The 22,315-nt window shown below is 37.8% G+C and overlaps 1 protein-coding gene and 1 pseudogene across 4 annotated transcripts in view; both read right to left on the bottom strand.

Moving 5' to 3' along the window:
- The window catches only part of LOC130868812 (ubiquitin-like modifier-activating enzyme 1 Y), a 964,755-nt pseudogene that overhangs the window by 730,481 nt on the left and 211,959 nt on the right, over positions 1-22,315 (bottom strand).
- The window catches only part of LOC130868835 (lysine-specific demethylase 5D), a 51,142-nt gene that overhangs the window by 11,902 nt on the left and 16,925 nt on the right, over positions 1-22,315 (bottom strand). For 3 of the 4 annotated variants that reach the window (XM_057760858.1, XM_057760859.1, XM_057760860.1), the window contains 7 exons: positions 21,335-21,473; positions 21,067-21,227; positions 9,078-9,230; positions 8,388-8,507; positions 8,144-8,302; positions 5,083-5,264; positions 4,827-4,989 (listed from right to left, as the gene is read on the bottom strand). In XM_057760858.1, coding sequence (XP_057616841.1) covers positions 4,827-4,989; positions 5,083-5,264; positions 8,144-8,302; positions 8,388-8,507; positions 9,078-9,230; positions 21,067-21,227; positions 21,335-21,473 — 1,077 coding nt within the window. The remainder of the gene's footprint in view (positions 1-4,826; positions 4,990-5,082; positions 5,265-8,143; positions 8,303-8,387; positions 8,508-9,077; positions 9,231-21,066; positions 21,228-21,334; positions 21,474-22,315) is intronic. The other variant, XM_057760861.1, reaches the window with a different exon arrangement.

Raw genomic sequence — 22,315 nt, 5'->3', positions numbered from 1 at the left:
GACTTTCACATTGTGCTCATACAGATTGTAATGGCTAAAGTAATTTAATAAATCACATTTAAATCACTTCTTAAAACAGGAATTATCTGAAAGACTCAATGGAAAAGTCAGATTTTGTTTCAGAAAATCTGCTGAAGTGCTAGATGATCAAAGCTAATTAAACACATAAAAAAAATATAGATATTAGGTTGGTCAAGCAAATGAAAATATTCTTTACTGTGGTGAGCCCACAACCATTATACAACAAAAATACAGCTGACAAATCACTAGACAAATTCTCAAAATATATAATATTGTAAAGAACTCATTTTGCAGAGCTGCATGGACACCTGCCTTTTGGATAAATCCCTGTCAATTCTGCAGAAATCTTGTGAAATTATGACATTTCTCCCTTCTACAGTATATAAATTTGACTTTGCCTGTAGGGCAACTGGATACATCCTGACACCATGAAACCACAGTGTGAAAAGGATACACTCAGTCAAGTCTTTGTTCTCATAGCCAAAAGTCAACATAAAACTAATCTCCCACAACTGTCTTTACTGACTGGATTCCTCTAACAGCAAACTCAGGAAGATGTAATCTACTGGCCTAACAAGCTACTAACAACTTGGTTTTAACAGACATAAGATCATAGCTCAGGAAATTAACTGTTTATGCTTTTACCCCTAGAGATACAGAAAAAAAGGCTGGAGTTGCTAAATCAGCCTCAGGGAAATCAATTCTCACTTGGGTACTGGCATGCACCTTCTGAAATCGAAAGTAAAGCCCAAGAGATCCCCTTTTTACTCAGCCAGCTAGATGTTAAGGCAAATCAAGCCCCTAGGTTACCATGGCTACTAAAACAGTATGGGAAAAAAGTGAAAATACCCAGAGAATGCAATAGTGCTGCTACGTTCTTCTGCAAATAATCATAATCTTTTAGTTATACTGAAGAAATACAGTTAGTGCACAAAAACTTCCTCTTAGAATTCTGTAGTGATTTAAAAGGTCCTGTTCTTAATTGATCCTCTCGATATCTGCAGGGGAGCCGTCACAGCCATGCCTCCTCTGAGATGTGATGTGCCTCCTTGCAAGATCCACAGGTTTTTGTGATTCTTTGAAATATATGTTTGATACTATTGTTACTACCTATGGAATTGCTAACATGTCTGTATGCCTATTATAAAAACTAAAAGTCTTGTAGATAATGGTTCTCTTTTATTCATTTTTACCCAAGAAATAAAGAAACATGCAGGAAAAACATGCCTGAGTCAGTCAATTTGTTCTACCCCTCAGCTCCCAGTTCCCAAGCCAGTTTTCCCTTGGCATAGAAGTCCTTTTCTGAGCCCAGTGGGAGTGCTAAGACTGGTAATTAATAGCTCCCAATACTTTACATAATTAGTGAAATGCAAGTCAAAACATGAATGTGTAGTTCACTTTTCACCATTATTAAAATAATACTGAGAACACAAGTCTTGATCATCATTAAAAACAAACATAAACAGGTATTAATATAGATGTAGAAACATCAGGGAAATGTACTGCTAAGCAAGAATGTGAAATGGTCATGAAGTTGCTATAATGTTCCTCTAAATGTTAGAGAATTATTATATGACTATGCAATACTACTAAATACACACCAAACAATTGAAAACAAACATTTTCTACAGATATTTCTTAACAAACATTCAAAACAGAATTATTTACTACAGCTAAAAGTAAATTAACTTGAAAAGTTATCTTTATACAACAGAATATTATTTATCCATAAAAAGCAATGATAGAGCCAGGCGGTAGTGGTGCACACCTTTAATCTCAGCACTTGGGAGGCAGAGGTAGGCGGATCTCTGTGAGTTCGAGGATAACCTGGTTTACAGAGTTCCAGGATAGGTTTCAAAGCTATGGAGAAACCCTGTCTCAAAAACAAACAAACAAACTGAAACAAAAAAACAAATTAAAGTTAAACGAAGAAAAGAATATAGATATTCACAAAAGATCACCTATTTTAGGAGTATATTTTTAAGAAATAGATAAGAGAGTAAATTCATAGAGACTAAAAGTCCAAACAGCACCTACTACTATTTCTAGCTTGCAGTGCACTGAGGTTCTTAGATAATCCACTAGTTAAAAACTGGGAAATTATTTGTTTATGAAGTGTGTGGACAATTTTATTTAAATTAAAAAAATCTTAGCAGTTGCCAGGAAGATGTAGAAGAAGAAAAGAGAAAGCCTGGGTGGCTGAAGTTGAGCCCACCTTCCTTCTCCCTTTCAGCCTAGCTGCAACATTAGATCTCACCCAAACCAGAGATTCATTTTTGTGACCAGAAGAAACAGTTTTCCTTCAATGGGCCTTTAATGCTTCTAACATGCTCACTGTAAAACCCTTACCCCTTAATACTGAAAGAAAAGAAGAAACCTGTGTGGAAAGCCTACCTTTATCCCCAGTACTGTCCTGAGTAGCTGACTCAGCCTGTCTGAGCAGGCTCTGTGGAATTCTTGCTCATTTGTTTTTGCTAAGGGGTAGGTAACCCAGTGGCCTGACTGGGGTCATTCTTTTGCAAAAACTCAAAATTAGAATTTAGTTCCCTGATTAAAAAGCAACATTCAAGAAGAATCTAAACATTAATATTTCTATTCAAAATGTGAACACAAACATGTTTTCTTAGCAGTTTATCCATTGGGAAATATTTTTAGAGACAGGAAAGGCTGTTCTTGCACTGACTGCACCTAGAGCAAAGAACATGTGCAATTTGCTTCAAAACTCAAGAAATGCCAAGACAAAACCATACCATGCTCCTAGCATCCCTGAACTCTTCCATAAGCTATTATGATCATCTGTCCTGGTGACTGGTTGCTCTTGCTTTGCATCAAACAAAGCATAAGCACATAGTCAGCTAATTTATTTATTTTATATAAAATATAGCTTATGGGGCTGGAGAGATGGCTCAGAGGTTAAGAGCACAGCCTGCTCTTCCAAAGGTCCTGAGTTCAATTCCAGGCAACCACATGGTGGCTCACAACCATCTGTAATGGGGTCTGGTGCCCTATTCTGGTCTGCAAGCATACACGCAGACAGAATATTTTATACATAATATAGCTTATGATCAACCTACCAGAGCTCATACCCTTAAAAAACCAGTCCTTTCCCAGAAGCCATCAAAAATTGTTCATTTATTATTTCTTTTAAGTATTATTTCACTTATTATTTCCCTTCGCCATTTTTAAAATATATTGTTACACTGAATGACAACCACAATTTTCTAGGACTACAGGTCTTTTTGTTTGTTTTATACCTTTACTTCATAGACCAATTTGTTACAAAGATAGTTGCTAATTCTTCTTACTCAAATAACTTGTTAAATGTATGGAACATTTCACTTTATGGACAATTTCTGTTTTTTTTTAATTTTCTTCTTTATTATTATTGTTATTATTCTTTTAAATGGGGTTTCTCTGTGTAGCCCTATCTGTCCTGGAACTAGCTCTTGTAGACCAGGCTGGTTTCAAAGCCAGAGATCTGCCTGCCTCTGCCTCCCACACTCAGGATTTAAATACCACCAACTTATTTTATTACTTTTTGATATTTTTACTTTTTCTATGTTAGTATCACTATGTTGCCCACAAAGATCTCTATATTGTGTTCTTTAGAATTTATGAGAGTTAGAATCAGAAGCCTAAGTCACATGCCTGACTTCACTAGGAATCTTTTGTGTGATGTGTGTATTTCATAGGAGAATGGTCTCACATGTATACCTAATTCAGTAGTTGAAAGTCACAGTATACTTAAAGAATAGTAACCAATTAAAGGTAGATGACTCTTGAAGTATCAGAAAAAGTAAAACTAAGATCAGTAGGATCTGATAGAATGCCTGATACATTAAATGATAAAGTTTCAATAGGAAAACATAATTATTAAACTGATAAAGTTTACCTATAAACTTAAAAAAATTCCAAGCATGGAAGTATATGCTAAACATATACAAGAAAATTTTATAAACACTGTTACTAGAATGATGAGGCAAGACAAATCATATACTATAATTATAAACCTGAATGACTGTTCACTGATATTCAGGATTTTTTCTGTAAAATGAATAAAATTAAGAAGGAAAATATACCTGGGTGGTGGTGGTACACACCCAGCACTGGGAGGCAGAGGCAGGCGGATCTCTGTGAGTTCAAGGCCAACCTGGTCTACAGAGATAGTTCCAAGACAGGCTCCAAAGCTACTGAGAAACTCTGTCTCAAAAAACAAAACAAACCAAAAACAAAAAACAAAACAAAAAACCCACAACAACAAAAAACAAACAAACAAAAAATTACAGCAAGAAGGAAACATTAAAAGTTCCATGTCTGGTTTGTTCAGATAGAATAAACTAAAATAGCTATGCATTTGTATATAGGAAAAAACACAAAAAAAATAGAAATCTGAACTGGAAAAGTGCAAAATATTTCAAAATATAGTGCTTTGTTTTCCATAAAGTTCTGTAAAACAAGCTGATATAAAATAACTAAATTGCCCAAATCTACAGTGCAATTTCAAATTACCCTGATGAGATTTTATAGTTAGAATTTATGCTCAATAATATTATGACAAAACTGGTTCTAGAATATGTTAATATATTTTTTGTGGTACTAAATAATAATCCAACCTTTCATTTTTTTCTTCCTCTATAACCTTAGTTAAGCACTGAAAGACAATTACATTATGTGATGTTCTCTTAAATACTCAAAAAATACAAATAATTTTGTTTCTCTATAACTGTTCTTTTTTATCTCTTTTACCTTTATTTTTGTGTCTAAGGAACTGCATTTTCCCTGGACCCTCATTTCCAGTTACTCACTGGTACTCCATGTGACATGAGAGTGTTCGGATTCATGAGAGTGACAAGCTGGTGTAGGAGGTCAGGTTGGCTGTCAAAAAGCTCAGGTGTCAGTCTCTTCATAACCTCTTCCAAGTGTTCTGCTGCCAGAGAAGGTACCCCATACCAGGTTTTTGGTTCACCCCTGCTCAGATAGAAGAGATATATGAAGTGTAGATATATTCTTGTATACAGGTGGTGTCATGATATTCATCCCAGGCATTGGTGTCTTACTCACCAGTGCAGGTAGTTAATGGAGTAACTCCAGTGATCCTCAATATGCCAACAAAATGCTGAAAAAACCATGCCCACATATAACCAGGGCACTTTCATGCCTGAGATGTCTGCATTGATGTGACAGAGAACAGACTGATCCAGCACTGGCATCACATTCAGATTCCAACCACTGGTAGCATACTCCTGTTGGGCCAGAGATACATTGTAGATATAAGACTTAAACCAAGAAGGAAGAATGAGCTAGATCTACAGACAAAACAACAGTGTTCTTAGAACATATATGTTTCCTATAACCTGTGGTCACTTAGGAGGTGTATGTATGATTTTTAGGTGTAAATTTTCTTTCAAGGAAGAAAAAGCATTATCACATAAAATATGCTGCAAACAAAGGTTAACATGACCCAGAAATAAGTAAAGTACAATTTTCTAAATGTTAATATAAAGTCTTTTTATCCCATTTGTCAACTACCTATTATATCTAAGATATTCTGTTTAATAGTCAACATATTGGTAACTAATTATTCTTTAATCTTAGCATTATAAAATGATTATCTTATATGAATTACTTATATGCATACACACACACATACATATATGGGTCTAAAATTCTACTCAACTATTAGTATATAGTAAACTAAATACTTTCCAGAGGATACTTCAAAATCACCAAACTACTAAGTTATAATGTTTTATTTGTTGAGCTTTAAAACCAGATATATTAGTAAATTTGGGAAGACTGCCACAAAGTCATGAATTTTAGAATTTTTATGAAATATCAATTAGAAATTTTAAAGCAGCCTTCCCACCGACCCTCTCAGGTTTCCCTTCTAGCTCATCTTTATTCTTTTGTCAGTCATGAATTCTCAGAAACACATTTTACCAGCGATTCCCAATGCTGAAAGTGGAGACTTTCGATATCCTTCCTATTCTCCATTCCAATTTCTCCAGATTTACTCTTAGTCTTTTTTTTTCTCTTAGTCTTATAGCAATAGAAACTTTTCCTCCCACTCCATATCCATTCTTGTCCTACACAATAGCCACGAAAGGAGTCTAGTTGCTGGAGCAAGAGAGAGAGCAGAGGGCTACTGTTGCTTTTTAAAGAGAAAGAGACCACGCCCCAGTGGGCTGTTATCTCAAGGGCTATTGGTTAAAGGAGCAAAAGGAGCTCTCACAACAGACCTCTGTATTATTTCTTTGGGACTTATTAACTGTGGGAACTGGACAGGACAGAAACCTTTGTCAACAAATTCATTCCTACATTCTAATGTATTTGGTATAGGAAGGTACTTTGCAGGCTATCAAACAAAAAAGGTAAACACCACATCAGTCACAAACCCTTTAATCAACAATGATATCATAACCTACAAAATATGCTAGGGCAATGGTTGAAAACAACAAACACCTGATCTGACTTATGGTTCACTCCACAAGACAGAACACATTCCTAACACCCCTTCGGTGACTAAGAATCAAAGATTAGATAGCCCAAAGATCTAAGGTAAAACCAAATACGAGTGGTTAAAAACAACAAAAAAAATTCTGCTAATGCATAATGGGAGAAACAACTGGAATTGGAGGACATCTTTGGGGTGAGGTGGAAACCTTGTGCTATGAAAATTCCATGGAATCTATGAGCAAGACCCTAGCAAAGGCTCCTGGTAATGGGAAATGTGGAATCTGAACTGGTTATCTTCTGTACCCAGGTAAGGCCTCAAGTGGAGGGACTGGGACAATAATCCAGTAACAAAACCTTCAACCTACAGTTTGTCCTCCCTGCAGAATGTTGTGGGATTGCAGCCTAGCAAAATCCTCATCAAAGAGACCAGAGAGATTTAATCTAACAATTGATGGGAACAGATGCAGAGTCCTACAGTCAAACATTAGGCAGAGTTCAAGGAGTTCTGTGGAAAAGGAGGAATGATTTAAGGAACTAAAGGGTTCAGGGACATTACAAGAACACAGTCCAAAAAAATCAATTGACAGAGACTCATAGGGGCTTACAGGAATCAGGAAGCCTGCAGAGGTCTGACTTAGGTTCTCTGTATATATGTTATGGCTGAGTAGTTTGATGTTCTTCTGGGATTGCCAACAGTGGGAACAGTCTCTGACTCTTTCTGGCTTACTTATGGGACACTTTTCCTTCTATTGGGTGGCCCAGTCCAGCCTTGATGTAATGGTATGTACCTAGTCTTATTGTATCATATTATGTCATTTTTTGTTAATGTCCCTGGAAGGGCTTCTCTTTTCTGAGGGAATACTATGGAGGAGGGATAATGACAACACACTGCAGGGTTGCGGCCAGGATATAATATATGAAAGAATAAAAACAATCAAAAACAAGTTAGAAAAGTATATACAAGGGAAAAAAAACTCACAGAGTCTGCAGCAAGCACAGGGTGTACACTGGTCTACATCAGGTTATCTGGTAATATATCAGAGCTTTCAGATTAGTATTTTTATAGAACCCCTGAATATGTGAATGAGTGGATCTCCAGCTCTTGAGTCTATTCTTGGTGCTCTTCCCTTCCTGTTGGAGTTGCCTTGTCCAGATTTCATGATTATTTTTGTTTTAAACTATTGTACCTTGTCATATTAGGTTGTTATCTCTCAGAGGCGTGTTCTTTTCTAATGACAGACAGAAAGACAGTGGAGGGGAGAAGATGTGGGGACTAACTGAAAGGAGTAGATGATGGATATAATGGAGAAAAGAATCTATTTTTAATAAAAGGAGAAAACAGTATAAATACAAACAAAATGTTTTTCTTTACCACACTGATAATAAAGGGTGAAGTTTCAATATTCATATATAAGGAAATGTTAATATTACAACTCCTTAACTGATAATCATGGTATGTTACTCTCCAAAAACATAAGAAGAAAAAACTGACAGTAGCTGACAGTGGCTATGAAAATATTGTTAAGTGATCTGTGTAGTTTCAAATTTCATGTGAGAACAATACTATGTGCAAGAACATAAGGACAGATTTTAAGTGAAAACATGATTCTTTCTAGTCATTTTATTTTTTAGATATTTACTAGATATTAATAGATGCACTCATTACCTCTTCTTCAGGGGATAAGTTCCATTTGCCATTATTGACAGGAAACCCACTGCCAAATTCTTTGGAGTGAATGTCTGCTCCATACTCAACTGTCACATCTTCCTCAATGCTGCTCACCAGCCTCCAGAATTCCTTTTCTACAACTTCTGTAGGTACCATCTATGAGAAGACGTGAAAAGATAATCATGGCTCACTGAAATTTGCTATCATAACACTAGGAGACATTAACCCCTCAGACACATACATGTACAGGCATGTTGAAGTAGTCAGCCTTGAAGGAATCAGCCATCTCACCAAAACTCTGCAAAGTATACTCCTGTGTAGCTTGCTCAAAACCAAATGCTTCAGGAGGACGCTTACACTCCTGAGAAAGAAAGAAAAGAAAAGAAAAGAAAAGGGAAAGGGAAAGGGAAAGGGAAGGGGAAAAAAAAGAGAAAGAACAGAAGAAAAAATTCAGTAAGACAAAAATAATAGGAGAGAAAGAAAGAGTAAAAAATAAAAAGGTTTTCAGTCTGCATTTAGTAATATACATTAGAAACTACATTTTTAAACATTTTCAAGTTGTTTCAATGTTTAATTCTTCTTTCATTTTGCCATTATTTTCACAATATAAGAATCATCATATTCTCTACCTAATTTAAATATTTACCATCTTTCAGCTATTATCCCACTATTCTTGCTCACTATCAACTAATTTTACTCCATCTCAATCCAAAAAGATAGATAAAAGGAAAATGACCAGAAGTTATGATAAAAATGAGCTGGGTGGTGGTAGCTTTAATCCCAGCACTTGGAAGGTAGAGGCAGGTGGACCTCTGTGAGTTCAAGGCCAGCCTGGTCTACAAGAACTAGTTCCAGGACTGACTCTAAAGTTTCAGAAAAACCCTGTCTCAGAAAACCAAAACAAACAAAGTCTCAAATGAACAACTCTTACCGCCAAGATACACTTTGGGCACCTCCATATCCCCTTGGGGACTTCAGAAAGGGGTGGCAATAGGCAAAAGATGTGGTAATTGTCATCACAGCCATCGCAGAGAAGAAGTCTATCATCTTCATCCCCACGAGAGCATATTCGACAAACATCCACCTACCAGGAAAAAGAAAGTAAATATGTATGGTTTTGGTTCTTCTATATACCTTTCTCAAGTTTCTAGGCTACTGATTCTGAATCCCTATAACCATAAAATATGAAAACTCAAGTATACTATGTGGTGGAAAACACAACAGTATATAAATAATCAAAGCAATGCATTAATAAATGAATCATGTTCAAGATATTTGGAAAGCAATCATGAAGTCCTCTTTTAGAAAATTCAGTAGTGAGGCTCAAAATGTAGCTTACTTAGCAGAATAGTTACTTCATATTCATGAAGGCTTTGGTACTGTCCCTAATACTATATAACTAAGTATGACCATGTACGCTACAATTCTAGCACTTGAGATGTAGATAGGATAATATAGAATTTCAAGACTACACTCAGATACATAGCTAGGCTAGCCAGGAATATAATACGACTGTCTCACATAGCAAAAAGTAACATAAAAAATTCAGTGACATAAAATTCACTAGGGTTGTCTTCCAACTTACACTTACATAGCTAAGTCTACCTACCTCCACCAACAGACTTGGTTTGCCCATATTCAGGGAACCAAAAAATCCTCCTCCTCAGCACCAATTCACCCATCTCGACTTGCTCCACTCATCTCTGCTACAGACCCCGGCTCAGTTCTCCAGGTAGACTCCAGATCCTGCTCAGTCAGCTACATACCCTTCTATCCCAAGGCCTGTCCACTCTAGAGGGCACTAAACCAACAGATCTTTTCACCCACTTGGACAGTCCTTGGAATAAATTGCCCCAAACATCCTGATGATGTGGGAAGTCCATCTTAAGAATTCTTGACTTTCCCCATCCCTAGGCTAGAGACCATGGACTGCATCAACTTTACACCAAACTTTTAACATGCTCCATCTATCCTCCTTGCATGTGCTTGGTTTGCACTCTGAGCCCTAACTTCTGCTAACATCTATCACATTTACCCAGTTCTAGAACCTTGTTTAGCCCCATTCCTTGCTGGAAAATTCTAAACTCCTCCCTAGCTGTATTCCCCCACTCAGTTCCCCCTCCAGGACAAATACCCCAACCATCATATATCCTCTTAGAAATAGTAACATAAAGTTCTATTCCTGGAAAGTTCCATGAAAACTCAGAAACAGAGTTGCAGTTTGAGGCAAAGGATAAAGACTTCAGCCTCAACTCATCACAACTAAGAAGAAATATACTAACTGATGGAAGACATATCACTGATTTTTATGCTATTATTTATTTTTCTATACTTACTATTTAGTTATTTATTGCTGACAATTTTGTACCTTGTTACACTGTTGGGTTTTAGTGTTGTACCTTGCTGGAAAAGAATTACCCATTTTGATACCTAATAAAGTAAACTTAAGACAAAACTTTCAAGAAAAGATAAAAACAGTCACTATATACTAGTAAAAGTAAGAATTCACCAAGAATTTAAAACAATTGTACAGAAGAGGACATTAAGAAAAAATCCAGAGCTAAAGAAACTACAGATATATGGGGCAGGCCCCAAGATGATAGGCTTGGGTCTGGTGGCTAAAGAGAAGACTCTGAGAAAGAAAGATAGCATACAACCAGGCAGGACTAAAGAACTAATGGGTAAGAACTAACAGTTCTTTTAAAGGTATAAAAGGTTAAGTCTGAAGTAATAATTGTATGGAATTTGAGTAGTCGACTCTTTCCTTTTGATAGGCTTTCTAAACAAACAAGGAAAAAAGTACAGAACTTATGTGTTAAATAACAATTTAATTAACAGATACCTACAATTCATCTCTGTTGTATATGGAGCCACCTCTAAAATCAATCACATTATCAGCATTACATCAGGACTAAACAAATACAAAAAAAAATGTTGACACAATTCCTTGTGGCTTAATAGAACTTAGTGGAATAAAATCAGAAATCAATAGCAAGAGAGAGCACATAGGAGCTACAGAAGTAACTCAAGAGATAATAACACTGGGATTCACATGCCCAGCATTTACATGGTGGTTCATAGCCATCTGTATCCACAGTTCTAAAGCAATCCAATGCTCTTTTCTGACCTCCATGAGAACCATGTAACTACATGGTGCACAGTTATACATGCAGGCAAACACCCAAATTACAAAACAAAACCCCAAGTTTAAAAAACAAAGCAAAAGCACAGAAACTACGAGAGTATTGGAGACTAAGATACTTTCAAATGAACCACAGGTCATTAAAGAAATCATGGAAATTTAAACAAGATCTAGAATCAAGTGAAAATGACAGTACAACTGACTACAACCTCTGTGATACAGATAAATCAATTTTTAGAGAAAAGTTTATAGTTATAAGAACTTACATTTTAAAAAAGAAAAAAATCAGAGAGGAGCTTGGAATATGGCTCAAGAGGCTAAGTGCCAGACCACAAGCTTTTAAAATGAATTTTGGTCAATAAAACTTGACTTAAAGCTTGTATATATGAGGAAAAGGAAAAAGTGGGCCAAACCCCAGATCTTTCTGACCAGTAAATCTATTAATGGGAGAAATGATATAACACGTCTCAAAAAATAAGGTGGCACACACAACACACACACACACACACACACACCTGCAAACAAATCTACACATTCACAGTACAAACACAAAAGGAAAACAAAACAAAACAAAACAAAACAAAACAGTGATCGCTAATTAAATACCTCACTGATGCACCTCAAGATTCTTGAAAAAGAAAGAGAATAAACTACAAATACAGTAAATGGAAAGATTACAAAATAAGCTGATAAAATAGAAACTAAGAGTAAATAAAACAAATTAAAAAAGAATTGATTTTTTTGAGGGTACTTAAGTGATCTCCCAAAAGAGGAAAACGTCGATCTCGGCACCAGGAGAGACAGCAGTGGGGTGAGTTTGTGACCAGCAGCAGCGGAAGCAGCCCTGGACAGGGAACTCTGAAGTTCCTCATCCCCCACCCTATACTCCCCGGGCTCCCTGCAAGGCCTCTACACCCTGCATACTGCCTCTCTCTTCTTGTCCCACCCAGCTTGCATCCAGAACCCTTCTTCCTTCTGCCCCCTTTCCTCTTTGGGCACATAACACCATCCAGCTCAGTCTGTCTGGTGCTGGGGGCAAATCCTCAGGGCAAGTAGGCAGACGAGACTTCCTTTGTCTCTCCAGCCTGCCTGCATCAAGCAAGGTAAGGCCTTTGTTTACAAACTACCGAACCTGCATGGAGATCTGATCTAGGCATCAGGAGAGACAGCAGCGGGGTGAGTTTGTGACCTGACAAGCGGCGGCGGAAGCAGCCCTGGACAGGAAACTCTGAAGTTCCTCATCCCTCACCCTATACTCCCAGGGTTCCCTGCAGGGGCTCTACACCCTGCATACTGCCTCTCTCTTCTTGTCCCACCCAGCTTGCATCCAGAACCCTTCTTCCTTCTGCCCCCTTTCCTCTTTGGGCACATAACACCATCCAGCTCAGTCTGTCTGGCGCTGGGGGCAAATCCTCAGGGCAAGTAGGCAGGCAAGACCTCCTTTGTTTCACTGGCCTGCCTGCACCAACCAAGCTAGGCGGTTTGTTTACGAACTACCCAACCTGCACGGAGATCTGATCTCAGCACCAGGAGAGACAGCAGTGGGGTGAGTTTGTGACCAGCGGCAGCGGAAGCAGCCCTGGACAGGGAACTCTGAAGTTCCTCATCCTCCAACCTATACTCCCCGGGCTCCCTACAGGGGCTCTACCCCCCGCATACTGCCTCTCTCTTCTTGTCCCACCCAGCTTGCATCCAGAACCCTTCTTCCTTCTGCCCACTTTCCTCTTTGGGCACATAACACCATCCAGCTCAGTATGTCTGGTGCTGGGGGCAAATCCTCAGGGCAAGTAGGCAGAGGAGACTTCCTTTGTTTCACTGGCCTGCCTGCAACAAGCAAGGAGAGACATCACTGGAGCACCAGGAGAGCTATCACTGCAGAGAGCCATCACTGGGAAGGTACATCAGTAGGCAAGGAGACCTGATCCGGTAAAAGAAGATCCATAGGGGAGCATTCGGAGAAAGAGATGGGCAGGCGCCAATGCAAGAATTCACCTAACAATCTGAAAAACTATATGAAACCACCAGAACCCAGCGACCTCCCAAAAGGAGGACATGAACACCTTAATCATGAAGAAGTAGATAAAATTGACTTCATGAAAATGATTGACGCCCTTAAACAACATGTAAAAAATGCCCTTATAGAAATGGATGAGAAGTATAACAGAAAGTTTGAAGAATTGAGTAAATCAGTGAATGATACCCTAGGAAACCAAGGAAAAACAATCAAACAGATAATGGAAACAGTTCAAGACTTAAAAACTGAAATGGAGGCAAAGAAGAAAACACAAACAGAAGGCCAGCTGGACAGGGAAAATCTAGGTAAACGAATAGAGACTACAGAAGCAAGCATAACCAACAGAATACAAGAGATAGAAGAAAGAATCTCAGATTCTGAAGATACCATAGAGAAAATAAACACGCTGATCAAAGAAAACAGCAAGGCCAACATTATCATCACAAAACATTCAGGAAATATGGGGCACAATAAAAAGACCAAACCTAAGAATAATAGGAATAGAAGAAGGAGAAGAAGCGCAGCTCAACGGTCCAGAAAATATATTTAATAAAATTATAGAAGAAAACTTTCCCAACCTAAAGAAAGATATACCTATGAAGGTTCAAGAAGCGTACAGAACACCGAATAGGCTGGATCAAAAAAAAAATCCTCTCGCCATATAATAATCAAAACACAAAGCATACATAATAAAGAAAGAATACTAAGAGCAGCAAAGGAAAAAGGCCAAGTTACTTATAAAGGTAAACCTATCAGACTTACACCTGACTTCTCTATGGAAACCATGAAAGCCAGAAGGTCCTGTTTAGATGTACTGCAGAAACTAAGAGACCATGGATGCAAGCCCAAACTACTATACCCAGCCAAGCTTTCGTTCACTATAAATGGAGAAAACAAAATTTTCCAGGATAAAAACAAATTTAAACAATACGTAGCCACAAATCCAGCCTTACAGAAAGTAATAGAAGGAAAATCACTAACCAAGGAGTCCAACAATGACCACAATATCTCAGACAACTAGAGACCCTTCACCAGCACAACACAAAGAAGGGGAACACACAAAATTTACAACTTAAAAAATGACCGGAGTTAACAACCACTGGTCATTAATATCACTTAATGTCAATGGACTCAACTCTCCTATAAAAAGGCACAGACTAAGAGATTGGATACGAAAACAGGATCCAACATTCTGCTGTTTACAAGAAACACACCTCAACCACAAAGACAGGCACCTACTCAGAGTAAAGAGTTGGGATAAGGCTTATCAAGTAAATGGACCTAAGAAACAAGCAGGGGTGGCCATACTAATTTCTAACAAAGTTGACATCAAACTTAAATCAATCAGGAGAGATGGAAAGTGACATTTTCTACTCATAACAGGAACAATTCATCAGGATGAGGTCTCAATCCTGAATATCTATGCCCCTAATATAAAAGCACCCACGTACGTAAAAGAAACATTGTTAAAACTCAAGGCAGCCATCAAACGGCACACATTAATAGTAGGAGACTTTAATACTCCTCTCTCACCAATGGACAAGTCAAGTAGACAGAAACCTAACGAGAAATAAGAGAATTAATGGAGGTAATGAATCAAATGGACTTAACAGACATCTATAGAATATTCCACCCAAATAGGAAAGAATATACCTTCTTCTCTGCAGCTCATGGAACCTTCTCAAAAACGACCACATACTCAGTAACAAAGCAAACATCCACAGTTACAAAAAAATATTAATAACCACCTGTATCTTATCAGATCACCATGGATTAAAGCTAGAATTCAGCAACAATGCTACCCCCAGAAAGCCTACACCTCATGGAAAATGAAGAGTCAACTACTGAACCATATCTGGATTAAGGAAGAAATAAAGAAAGAAATTAAAGTCTTCCTTGAAGACAATGAAAATAAAGAAACAACATACTCAAACCTATGGGACACTATGAAAGCAGTCCTGAGAGGAAAGTTCATAGCACTAACTGCCCACTTAAAGAAAACAGAGAAAGCACACATTGGAGACTTAACAGCCCACCTGAAAGCTCTAGAAAAAAAAGAAGCAGACTCACCTAGAAGGGGTAGAAGACTGGAAATAATCAAACTGAGGGATGAAATCAACAAAATAGAAACACAGAAAACAATTGAAAGAATCAATGAATCAAAAAGCTGGTTCCTGGAGAAAATCAACAAGATTGATAAACCCCTATCCAAACTAATCAAACGGCAGAGAGAGAATTTGCAAATTAATAAGATCAGAAATGAAAAGGGGGACATAACCACAGACACAGAGGAAATTCAGAGAATCATTAGATCTTACTACAAAAGCCTGTATGCCACAAAACTGGAAAATGTAAAAGAAATGGACGCTTTTTTAGATAAATACCATATACCAAAGTTAAACCAGGACCAGGTGAACAACCTAAATAGACCTGTTAGTCGTGAAGAATTAGAAGCTGTTATCAAAAACCTCCCTTCCAAAAAAAGTCCAGGACCAGATGGTTTCAATGCGGAATTCTACCAGAACTTCCAAGAAGACCTAATACCTATTCTCCTTAAAGTATTTCACAATATAGAAACAGAAGAGTCATTGCCAAATTCCTTTTATGAACCTACAGTAACTCTGATACCAAAACCACACAAAGACCCAACCAAGAAAGAGAATTACAGGCCAATCTCACTCATGAACATCGACGCAAAAATCCTCAACAAAATTCTGGCAAACCGAATCCAAGAACACATTAGAAAAATTATCCATTATGATCAAGTAGGCTTCATACCAGAGATGCAGGGCTGGTTTAACATACGCAAATCTATCAATGTAATCCATCATATAAATAAACTGAAAGAAAAAAAACATATGATCGTTTCATTAGATGCTGAAAAAGCATTTGACAAAATTCAACATCCCTTTATGATAAAAGTCTTGGAGAGATTAGGGATACAAGGGTCATACCTAAATATAATTAAAGCTATATACAGCAGGCTGACAGCTAATATCAAATTAAATGGAGAGAAACTTAAAGCCATCCCACTAAAATCAGGAACACGCCAAGGCTGCCCACTCTCTCCATACCTCTTCAATATAGTTCTCGAAGTTTTAGCAATAGCAATAAGACAACATAAGGTGATAAAGGGGATTCAAATTGGAAAGGAAGAAGTTAAACTTGCATTATTTGCGGATGATATGATAGTGTACATGAGCGACCCCAAAAACTCCTCCAAAGAACTCCTACAGCTGATAAACGCCTTTAGTAATGTGGCAGGATACAAGATCAACTCCAAAAAATCAGTCGCCCTCTTATACACAAAGGATATGGAAGCAGAGAGAGAAATAAGAGAATCATCACCTTTCACGATAGCCACAAACAGCATAAAATATCTTGGGGTAACTCTAACCAAGGAAGTAAAAGATCTATTTGACAAAAACTTTAAGGCATTGAAGAAAGAAATTGAAGAGGATACCAGAAAATGGAAGGATCTCCCTTGCTCTTGGATTGGGAGAATCAACATAGTAAAAATGGCAATTCTACCAAGGGCAATTTATAGATTCAATGCAATCCCCATTAAAATCCCATCAAAATTCTTCACAGATCTTGAAAGAACAATAATCAACTTTATATGGAGAAACAAAAAACCCAGGATAGCCAAAACAATCTTATACAATAAAGGAACTTCTGGAGGCATTACCATCCTTGACTTCAAACTCTATTACAGAGCTACAGTAATGAAAACAGTGTGGTACTGGCATAAAAACAGAGAAGTCGACCAATGGAATCGTATAGAAGACCCGGATTTTAACCCACAAACCTATGAACAACTGATTTTCGATAAAGAAGCTAAAAGTATACAATGGAAGAAAGAAAGCATCTTCAACAAATGGTGCTGGCACAATTGGATGTCAACCTGTAGAAGAATGAAAATAGACCCATATCTATCACCATGCACAAAACTCAAGTCCAAATGGATCAAAGACCTCAATATCAATCTGAACACACTGAACCTGATAGAAGAGAAAATGGGAAGTACCCTACAACATATGGGCACAGGAGATCGCTTCCTATGTATAACCCCAGCAGCACAGACATTAAGGGCAACATTGAATAAATGGGACCTCCTGAAACTGAGAAGCTTCTGTAAAGCAAAGGACACTGTCATTAAGACAAAAAGGCAGCCTACTGACTGGGAGAAGATCTTCACCAACCCCGGTACAGACAAAGGTCTGATATTCAAAATATACAAAGAACTCAAGAAACTAGACTTTAAAAGGATAATTAACCCAATTAAAAAATGGGGCACTGAACTGAACAGAGAATTCTCATCAGCAGAAGTTAAAATAGCCAAAAGATACTTAAGGTCATGCTCAACCTCCTTAGCGATCAGAGAAATGCAAATCAAAACAACTTTGAGATATCATCTTACACCTGTGAGAATGGCTAAAATCAAAAACACCAAGGATAGCCTTTGCTGGAGAGGTTGTGGAGAAAGGGGTACCCTCATCCATTGCTGGTGGGACTGCAAACTTGTGCGACCACTTTGGAAATCAGTGTGGCGGTTTCTCAGAAAAATTGGGATCAACCTACCCCTGGACCCAGCAATACCACTCTTGGGAATATACCCAAGAGATGCCCTATCATATGACAAAAGCATTTGTCCAACTATGTTCATAGCAGCATTATTTGTAATAGCCAGAACCTGGAAGCAACCTAGATGCCCTTCAATGGAAGAATGGATGAAGAAAGTGTGGAATATATACACATTAGAGTACTATTCTGCGGTAAAAAACAATGACTTCTCGAATTTTGCATGCAAATGGATGGAAATAGAAAATACGATCCTGAGTGAGGTAACCCAGACCCAAAAAGAAGAACATGGGATGTACTCACTCATAATTGGTTTCTAGCCATGGATAGGGGCCACTGAGTCTATAATTTGTGATCCTAAAGAAGCTAAACAAGAGGGTAAACCCAAGGAAAAACATATAGATATCCTCCCAGCTATGGGAAATAGACATGACTGATGGGCAAAAAATTGGAATCTTGGGGGTGGGGTGGGATGGGGATGAGGGGTGATCGGGAGAAAAAAGTGTGTAGGAGAAGATGAGGGGAACTGGGGGAATCGGGGTGATTGGGGATAAAGGAAGATTGGATAGGGGAGCAGGGAAACTCATACCTTAGGTAAGGGAGCCACCTAAGGGTTGGCAAGAGACTTGAACTCGGAATGGCTACCAGATGCCTAGGGCAATGTCCCCAGTTAGTTCATTGGGGCACCTGAGGATAGGGAACCTGAAATGAACCTATCCTATAATCATACTGATGAATATCTTGCATATTGCCATAGAACCTCCATCTAGCGATGGATGGAGATAGAGACAGAGACCCACACTGGAGCACCGGACTGAGCTCCCAAGGTTATAATGAGGAGCAGAAGGAGAGAGAACATGAACAAGGAAGTCAGGACCATGAGGGGTGCACCCAACCACTGAGACAGTGGGGCCGATCTATTGGGAGCTCACCAAGGTCAGCTGGACTGCTACTGAAAAAACATGGGATAAAACCGGACTCTCTGAAAGTGGCGGACAATGAGAGCTGACGAGAGGCCAAGGAGAATGGCACAAGAACTTTCATCTGGCGATAGATCGAGAGAGAGATAGAGACCCAATTTGGAGCAACGGTCTGAGCTCTTAAGGTCCAAATGAGGAGCAGAAGGAGGGAGAACATGAGCAAGGAAATCAGGACCACGAGGCGTGCACCCACCCACTGTGACAGTGGAACTGATCTATTGGGAGCTCTCCAAGGCCAGCTGGACTGGGACTGAATAAGCATGGGTTGAAACTGGACTCTCTGAACATGGCGGACAATGAAGGCTGATGAGAAGCCAAGGACAATGGCACTAGGTTTCGATCCTAATACATGAACTGGCTTTGTGGGAGCTTAGCCTGTTTGGATGCTCACCTTCCTGGGCCTGGATGGAAGTGGGAGGACCTTGGTCTTCCTGGAGGGCAGGGAATTTGGACTGCTCTTCAGTATTGAGAGGGAGGGGGAATGGACTGGGGGGAGGAGAAAAGGAGTGGGGATGGGGGAGGGGAGTGGGGGGAGGGGGTAATGTTTGGGAGGAGGGGGAGGGAAATGGGAAACGGGGAGCAGTTGGAAATTTTAATTAAAAAAGAATAAAAAAAAAGGAAAAAAAAGGAATTGATTTTTTTTTTTGGAAGAACTAAGATGGACAAATCCTTACACTAAAAAAATGAAGAAGATCCAAACTAATAACAGTAGAGATAAAAATGGAGTTATTACAATGGATTCTAATAAAATCTAGAAAATCATATAGAATATTTTGCAAATTTATAGTTCAAAATACCATAAAACCTGTATAATTCAGAAACACAGTCTAAAATTAAGTCATTAAAATAAATAACCTCACAATCAACATGAGTAAGCAGTAACTAAAATTCTCACTATAAAAAAATTCAGACACATTCATTGTCAAATATTACTGAACACTTAAAGAACATCTAATATCAGCACTTCTTGAATTATTCTATAAAAGAGAAATGGAAGGAATACTTGAGTCCTGAATTATCCTGATAGCAAAACTGCATAAGGTCACAGAACTACAATAAGAACTGTAGGTTATTCTTACAAACATAGATGTAAAAGTTTTCAGTAAAATACTTGAATGTTAAATTGAAAAATATCTTAAGAAGATCATATTTCATTACTATTTCATCTAGGAATAAAAGGTTAATTGATCATATACAAATCTATTAATTTAAAACAACACTGAAACAGTCTCAAATTCATACATGAAAGAACCATCTCACAAGGAGAACAAGGCATTTAACAAGTTTAATGTGCCCTCATAATAAAATTCTTGAAGAAACAAGGAAGAAAAAAAATATACCTCAACATAATAAAGAATAAGACATGCAATGTTACAGACAACACTACACTGAGAAGAAATTGGGCAACACTTCCTCCAAAATACAGAACTGTGCAAATACTCATTGGATAAGATATTGTCTTATTTTGTATTTCTAAAGGAATCAATACTTTTCTATACACCAGTGAATTTTCAAAGGAAGAATATAGAAAATAACAACTAACAGCATCTTCAAAATCTAAAATGTATCAAAATAAACCCAATGAAGGTGGGAAAGAAGAGAAAGTCCTACACTACAAATATTAAGACACAGAAGACAGTCTTGGTGAAAATATTAAAAGAACTTCTAGGCTGATTATTGGCCATATTATATAAGTGACTGTACTATTAACACATTCTAAAAATTTAATGTAATTTCTATCAAAATCATTATGACACACTTTATAAAACTTAAAAAAAATTCCAAATTTTTACATGGAAACATTAAGACTCTAAATAAAGAGGACAAACCTCATCTCAAATTATTCTACAGAACTCTAGCTCTGACATTCTTTTGTATGTTGGGGGAAAAGGAGCAGTTCAGTTCATTAAACTATAAGAAGGGTTAGGGTTTCATAAAATTAAAAATAGAGTCGTACATCTCAAATTCCATACCTATAATTCTAGTAGTGGGGAAGTGGAATGAGGTAACAGTTGCTTATATAACATGTTAGAGTCCACCCTGAGCTATAAAATACTAAACAAATTTTAATAACATATACAGCATATAAAATAAAAGCAATGAAACTATACAAAAATAAATTAAAACAAGAAATAATAATTTTAAGTTCACTCTAATGTCAATAGTTCAAAACAGTATCACAAAATCACTGGTGAATCCTTACAAATTGGGTACTGCTGTGATTATTCCGTAGTTGCATTGTCATTTTTGTACGAGCTTTTGGACTTTGATTTAAGTCCTTATCAGGAAATGATGCCACTTTTCCAAACCCACTGGCTTCCTCCTTCACTGCAACACTTGGAAGACAGGTTACTTCCTCTTTATCTAGGAACAAAAAGAGTTTAAGTGAATATAACCTTTCAAGATTGGGATTAACAAAGCCACTTTCTCATGATCCTTCACTATTTTACCCATTAGTTCGTTAGTCCTACCTGGTTGTATGCTATCTTTCTTTCTCAGAGTCTTCTCTTTAGCCACCAGGCCCAAGCCTATCATTTTGGGGCCTGCACCGTATATCTGTAGTTTCTTTAGCTCTGGATTTTTCTCAATGTCCTCTTCTGTGGGTTCTGGCTATTGAAAAAAAATTCAAAGAAAGAAGTAAAAGAAAAAGAAGACATAGTATTTTATAGGTAGCATCTAGAACTTAATATTTGCAAAACACCCTACACCTCAGAAAAGCCCCTGATGAACCATTTTCTAGTAGATAAACCTTCACCCATAAAATATGGCATAAAATTTAAAAATCTAAGAAACATTTTTAAAAGATTAGTAAATCATAAATCTATTTATTAGACTATAATGATAAAAATAAGGTTTTTAAAAATGTAGAGATAAAGATAATTTTATTCTATTATTCCAAGGAATATGTACCATTAGAAACATAACTCTTCTCCCCCAGTATTATTATAGATATATTTCATTTTTTATGGTTTGAACCTAACAGTCATATATTTATCACTAAAATATGCAACTCCAACCCTCCTTATACTTGTATTTTTTGAAAGAGGTATAGAGTAAATTATCCCAATGATCTTTGAATTTCTGCCAGTGGCAATGTAACAGGAGCTACAGACAGTAGTGGAGTTTATGGTATACAGCCCAGTGGACAGGAAAGCTACTTTGGGTGCATCCTGCAGAAGCAAAGGTGTGGGAAGAGTCTGAGCTACCAGCTGACAGCTAAGTTCTCAGCCCTAGCTCCCAGGGGCGCATTCTGTGTTCCACCCCAACCTCTGCACCTCCAGTAACAAGGAAGCACCATCCTCTTCACCCACCTCCACCATCCCCTGCCAGGTGCATTGGCTACCATCTGAGCCACAGGCTCATTCTACAACTGAAGAAGGAGGTGAGTGTCTGAGCTACTAGCAGGACAGGCCCTAGGCCCTGTGGGCACATCCTCTGCTCCACCCCCACCA

The sequence above is a fragment of the Chionomys nivalis genome, chromosome Y (genome assembly GCF_950005125.1).
Source record: "Chionomys nivalis chromosome Y, mChiNiv1.1, whole genome shotgun sequence".
NCBI lineage: Eukaryota > Metazoa > Chordata > Mammalia > Rodentia > Cricetidae > Chionomys > Chionomys nivalis.
This window is presented reverse-complemented; position numbering and strand designations above follow the sequence as displayed.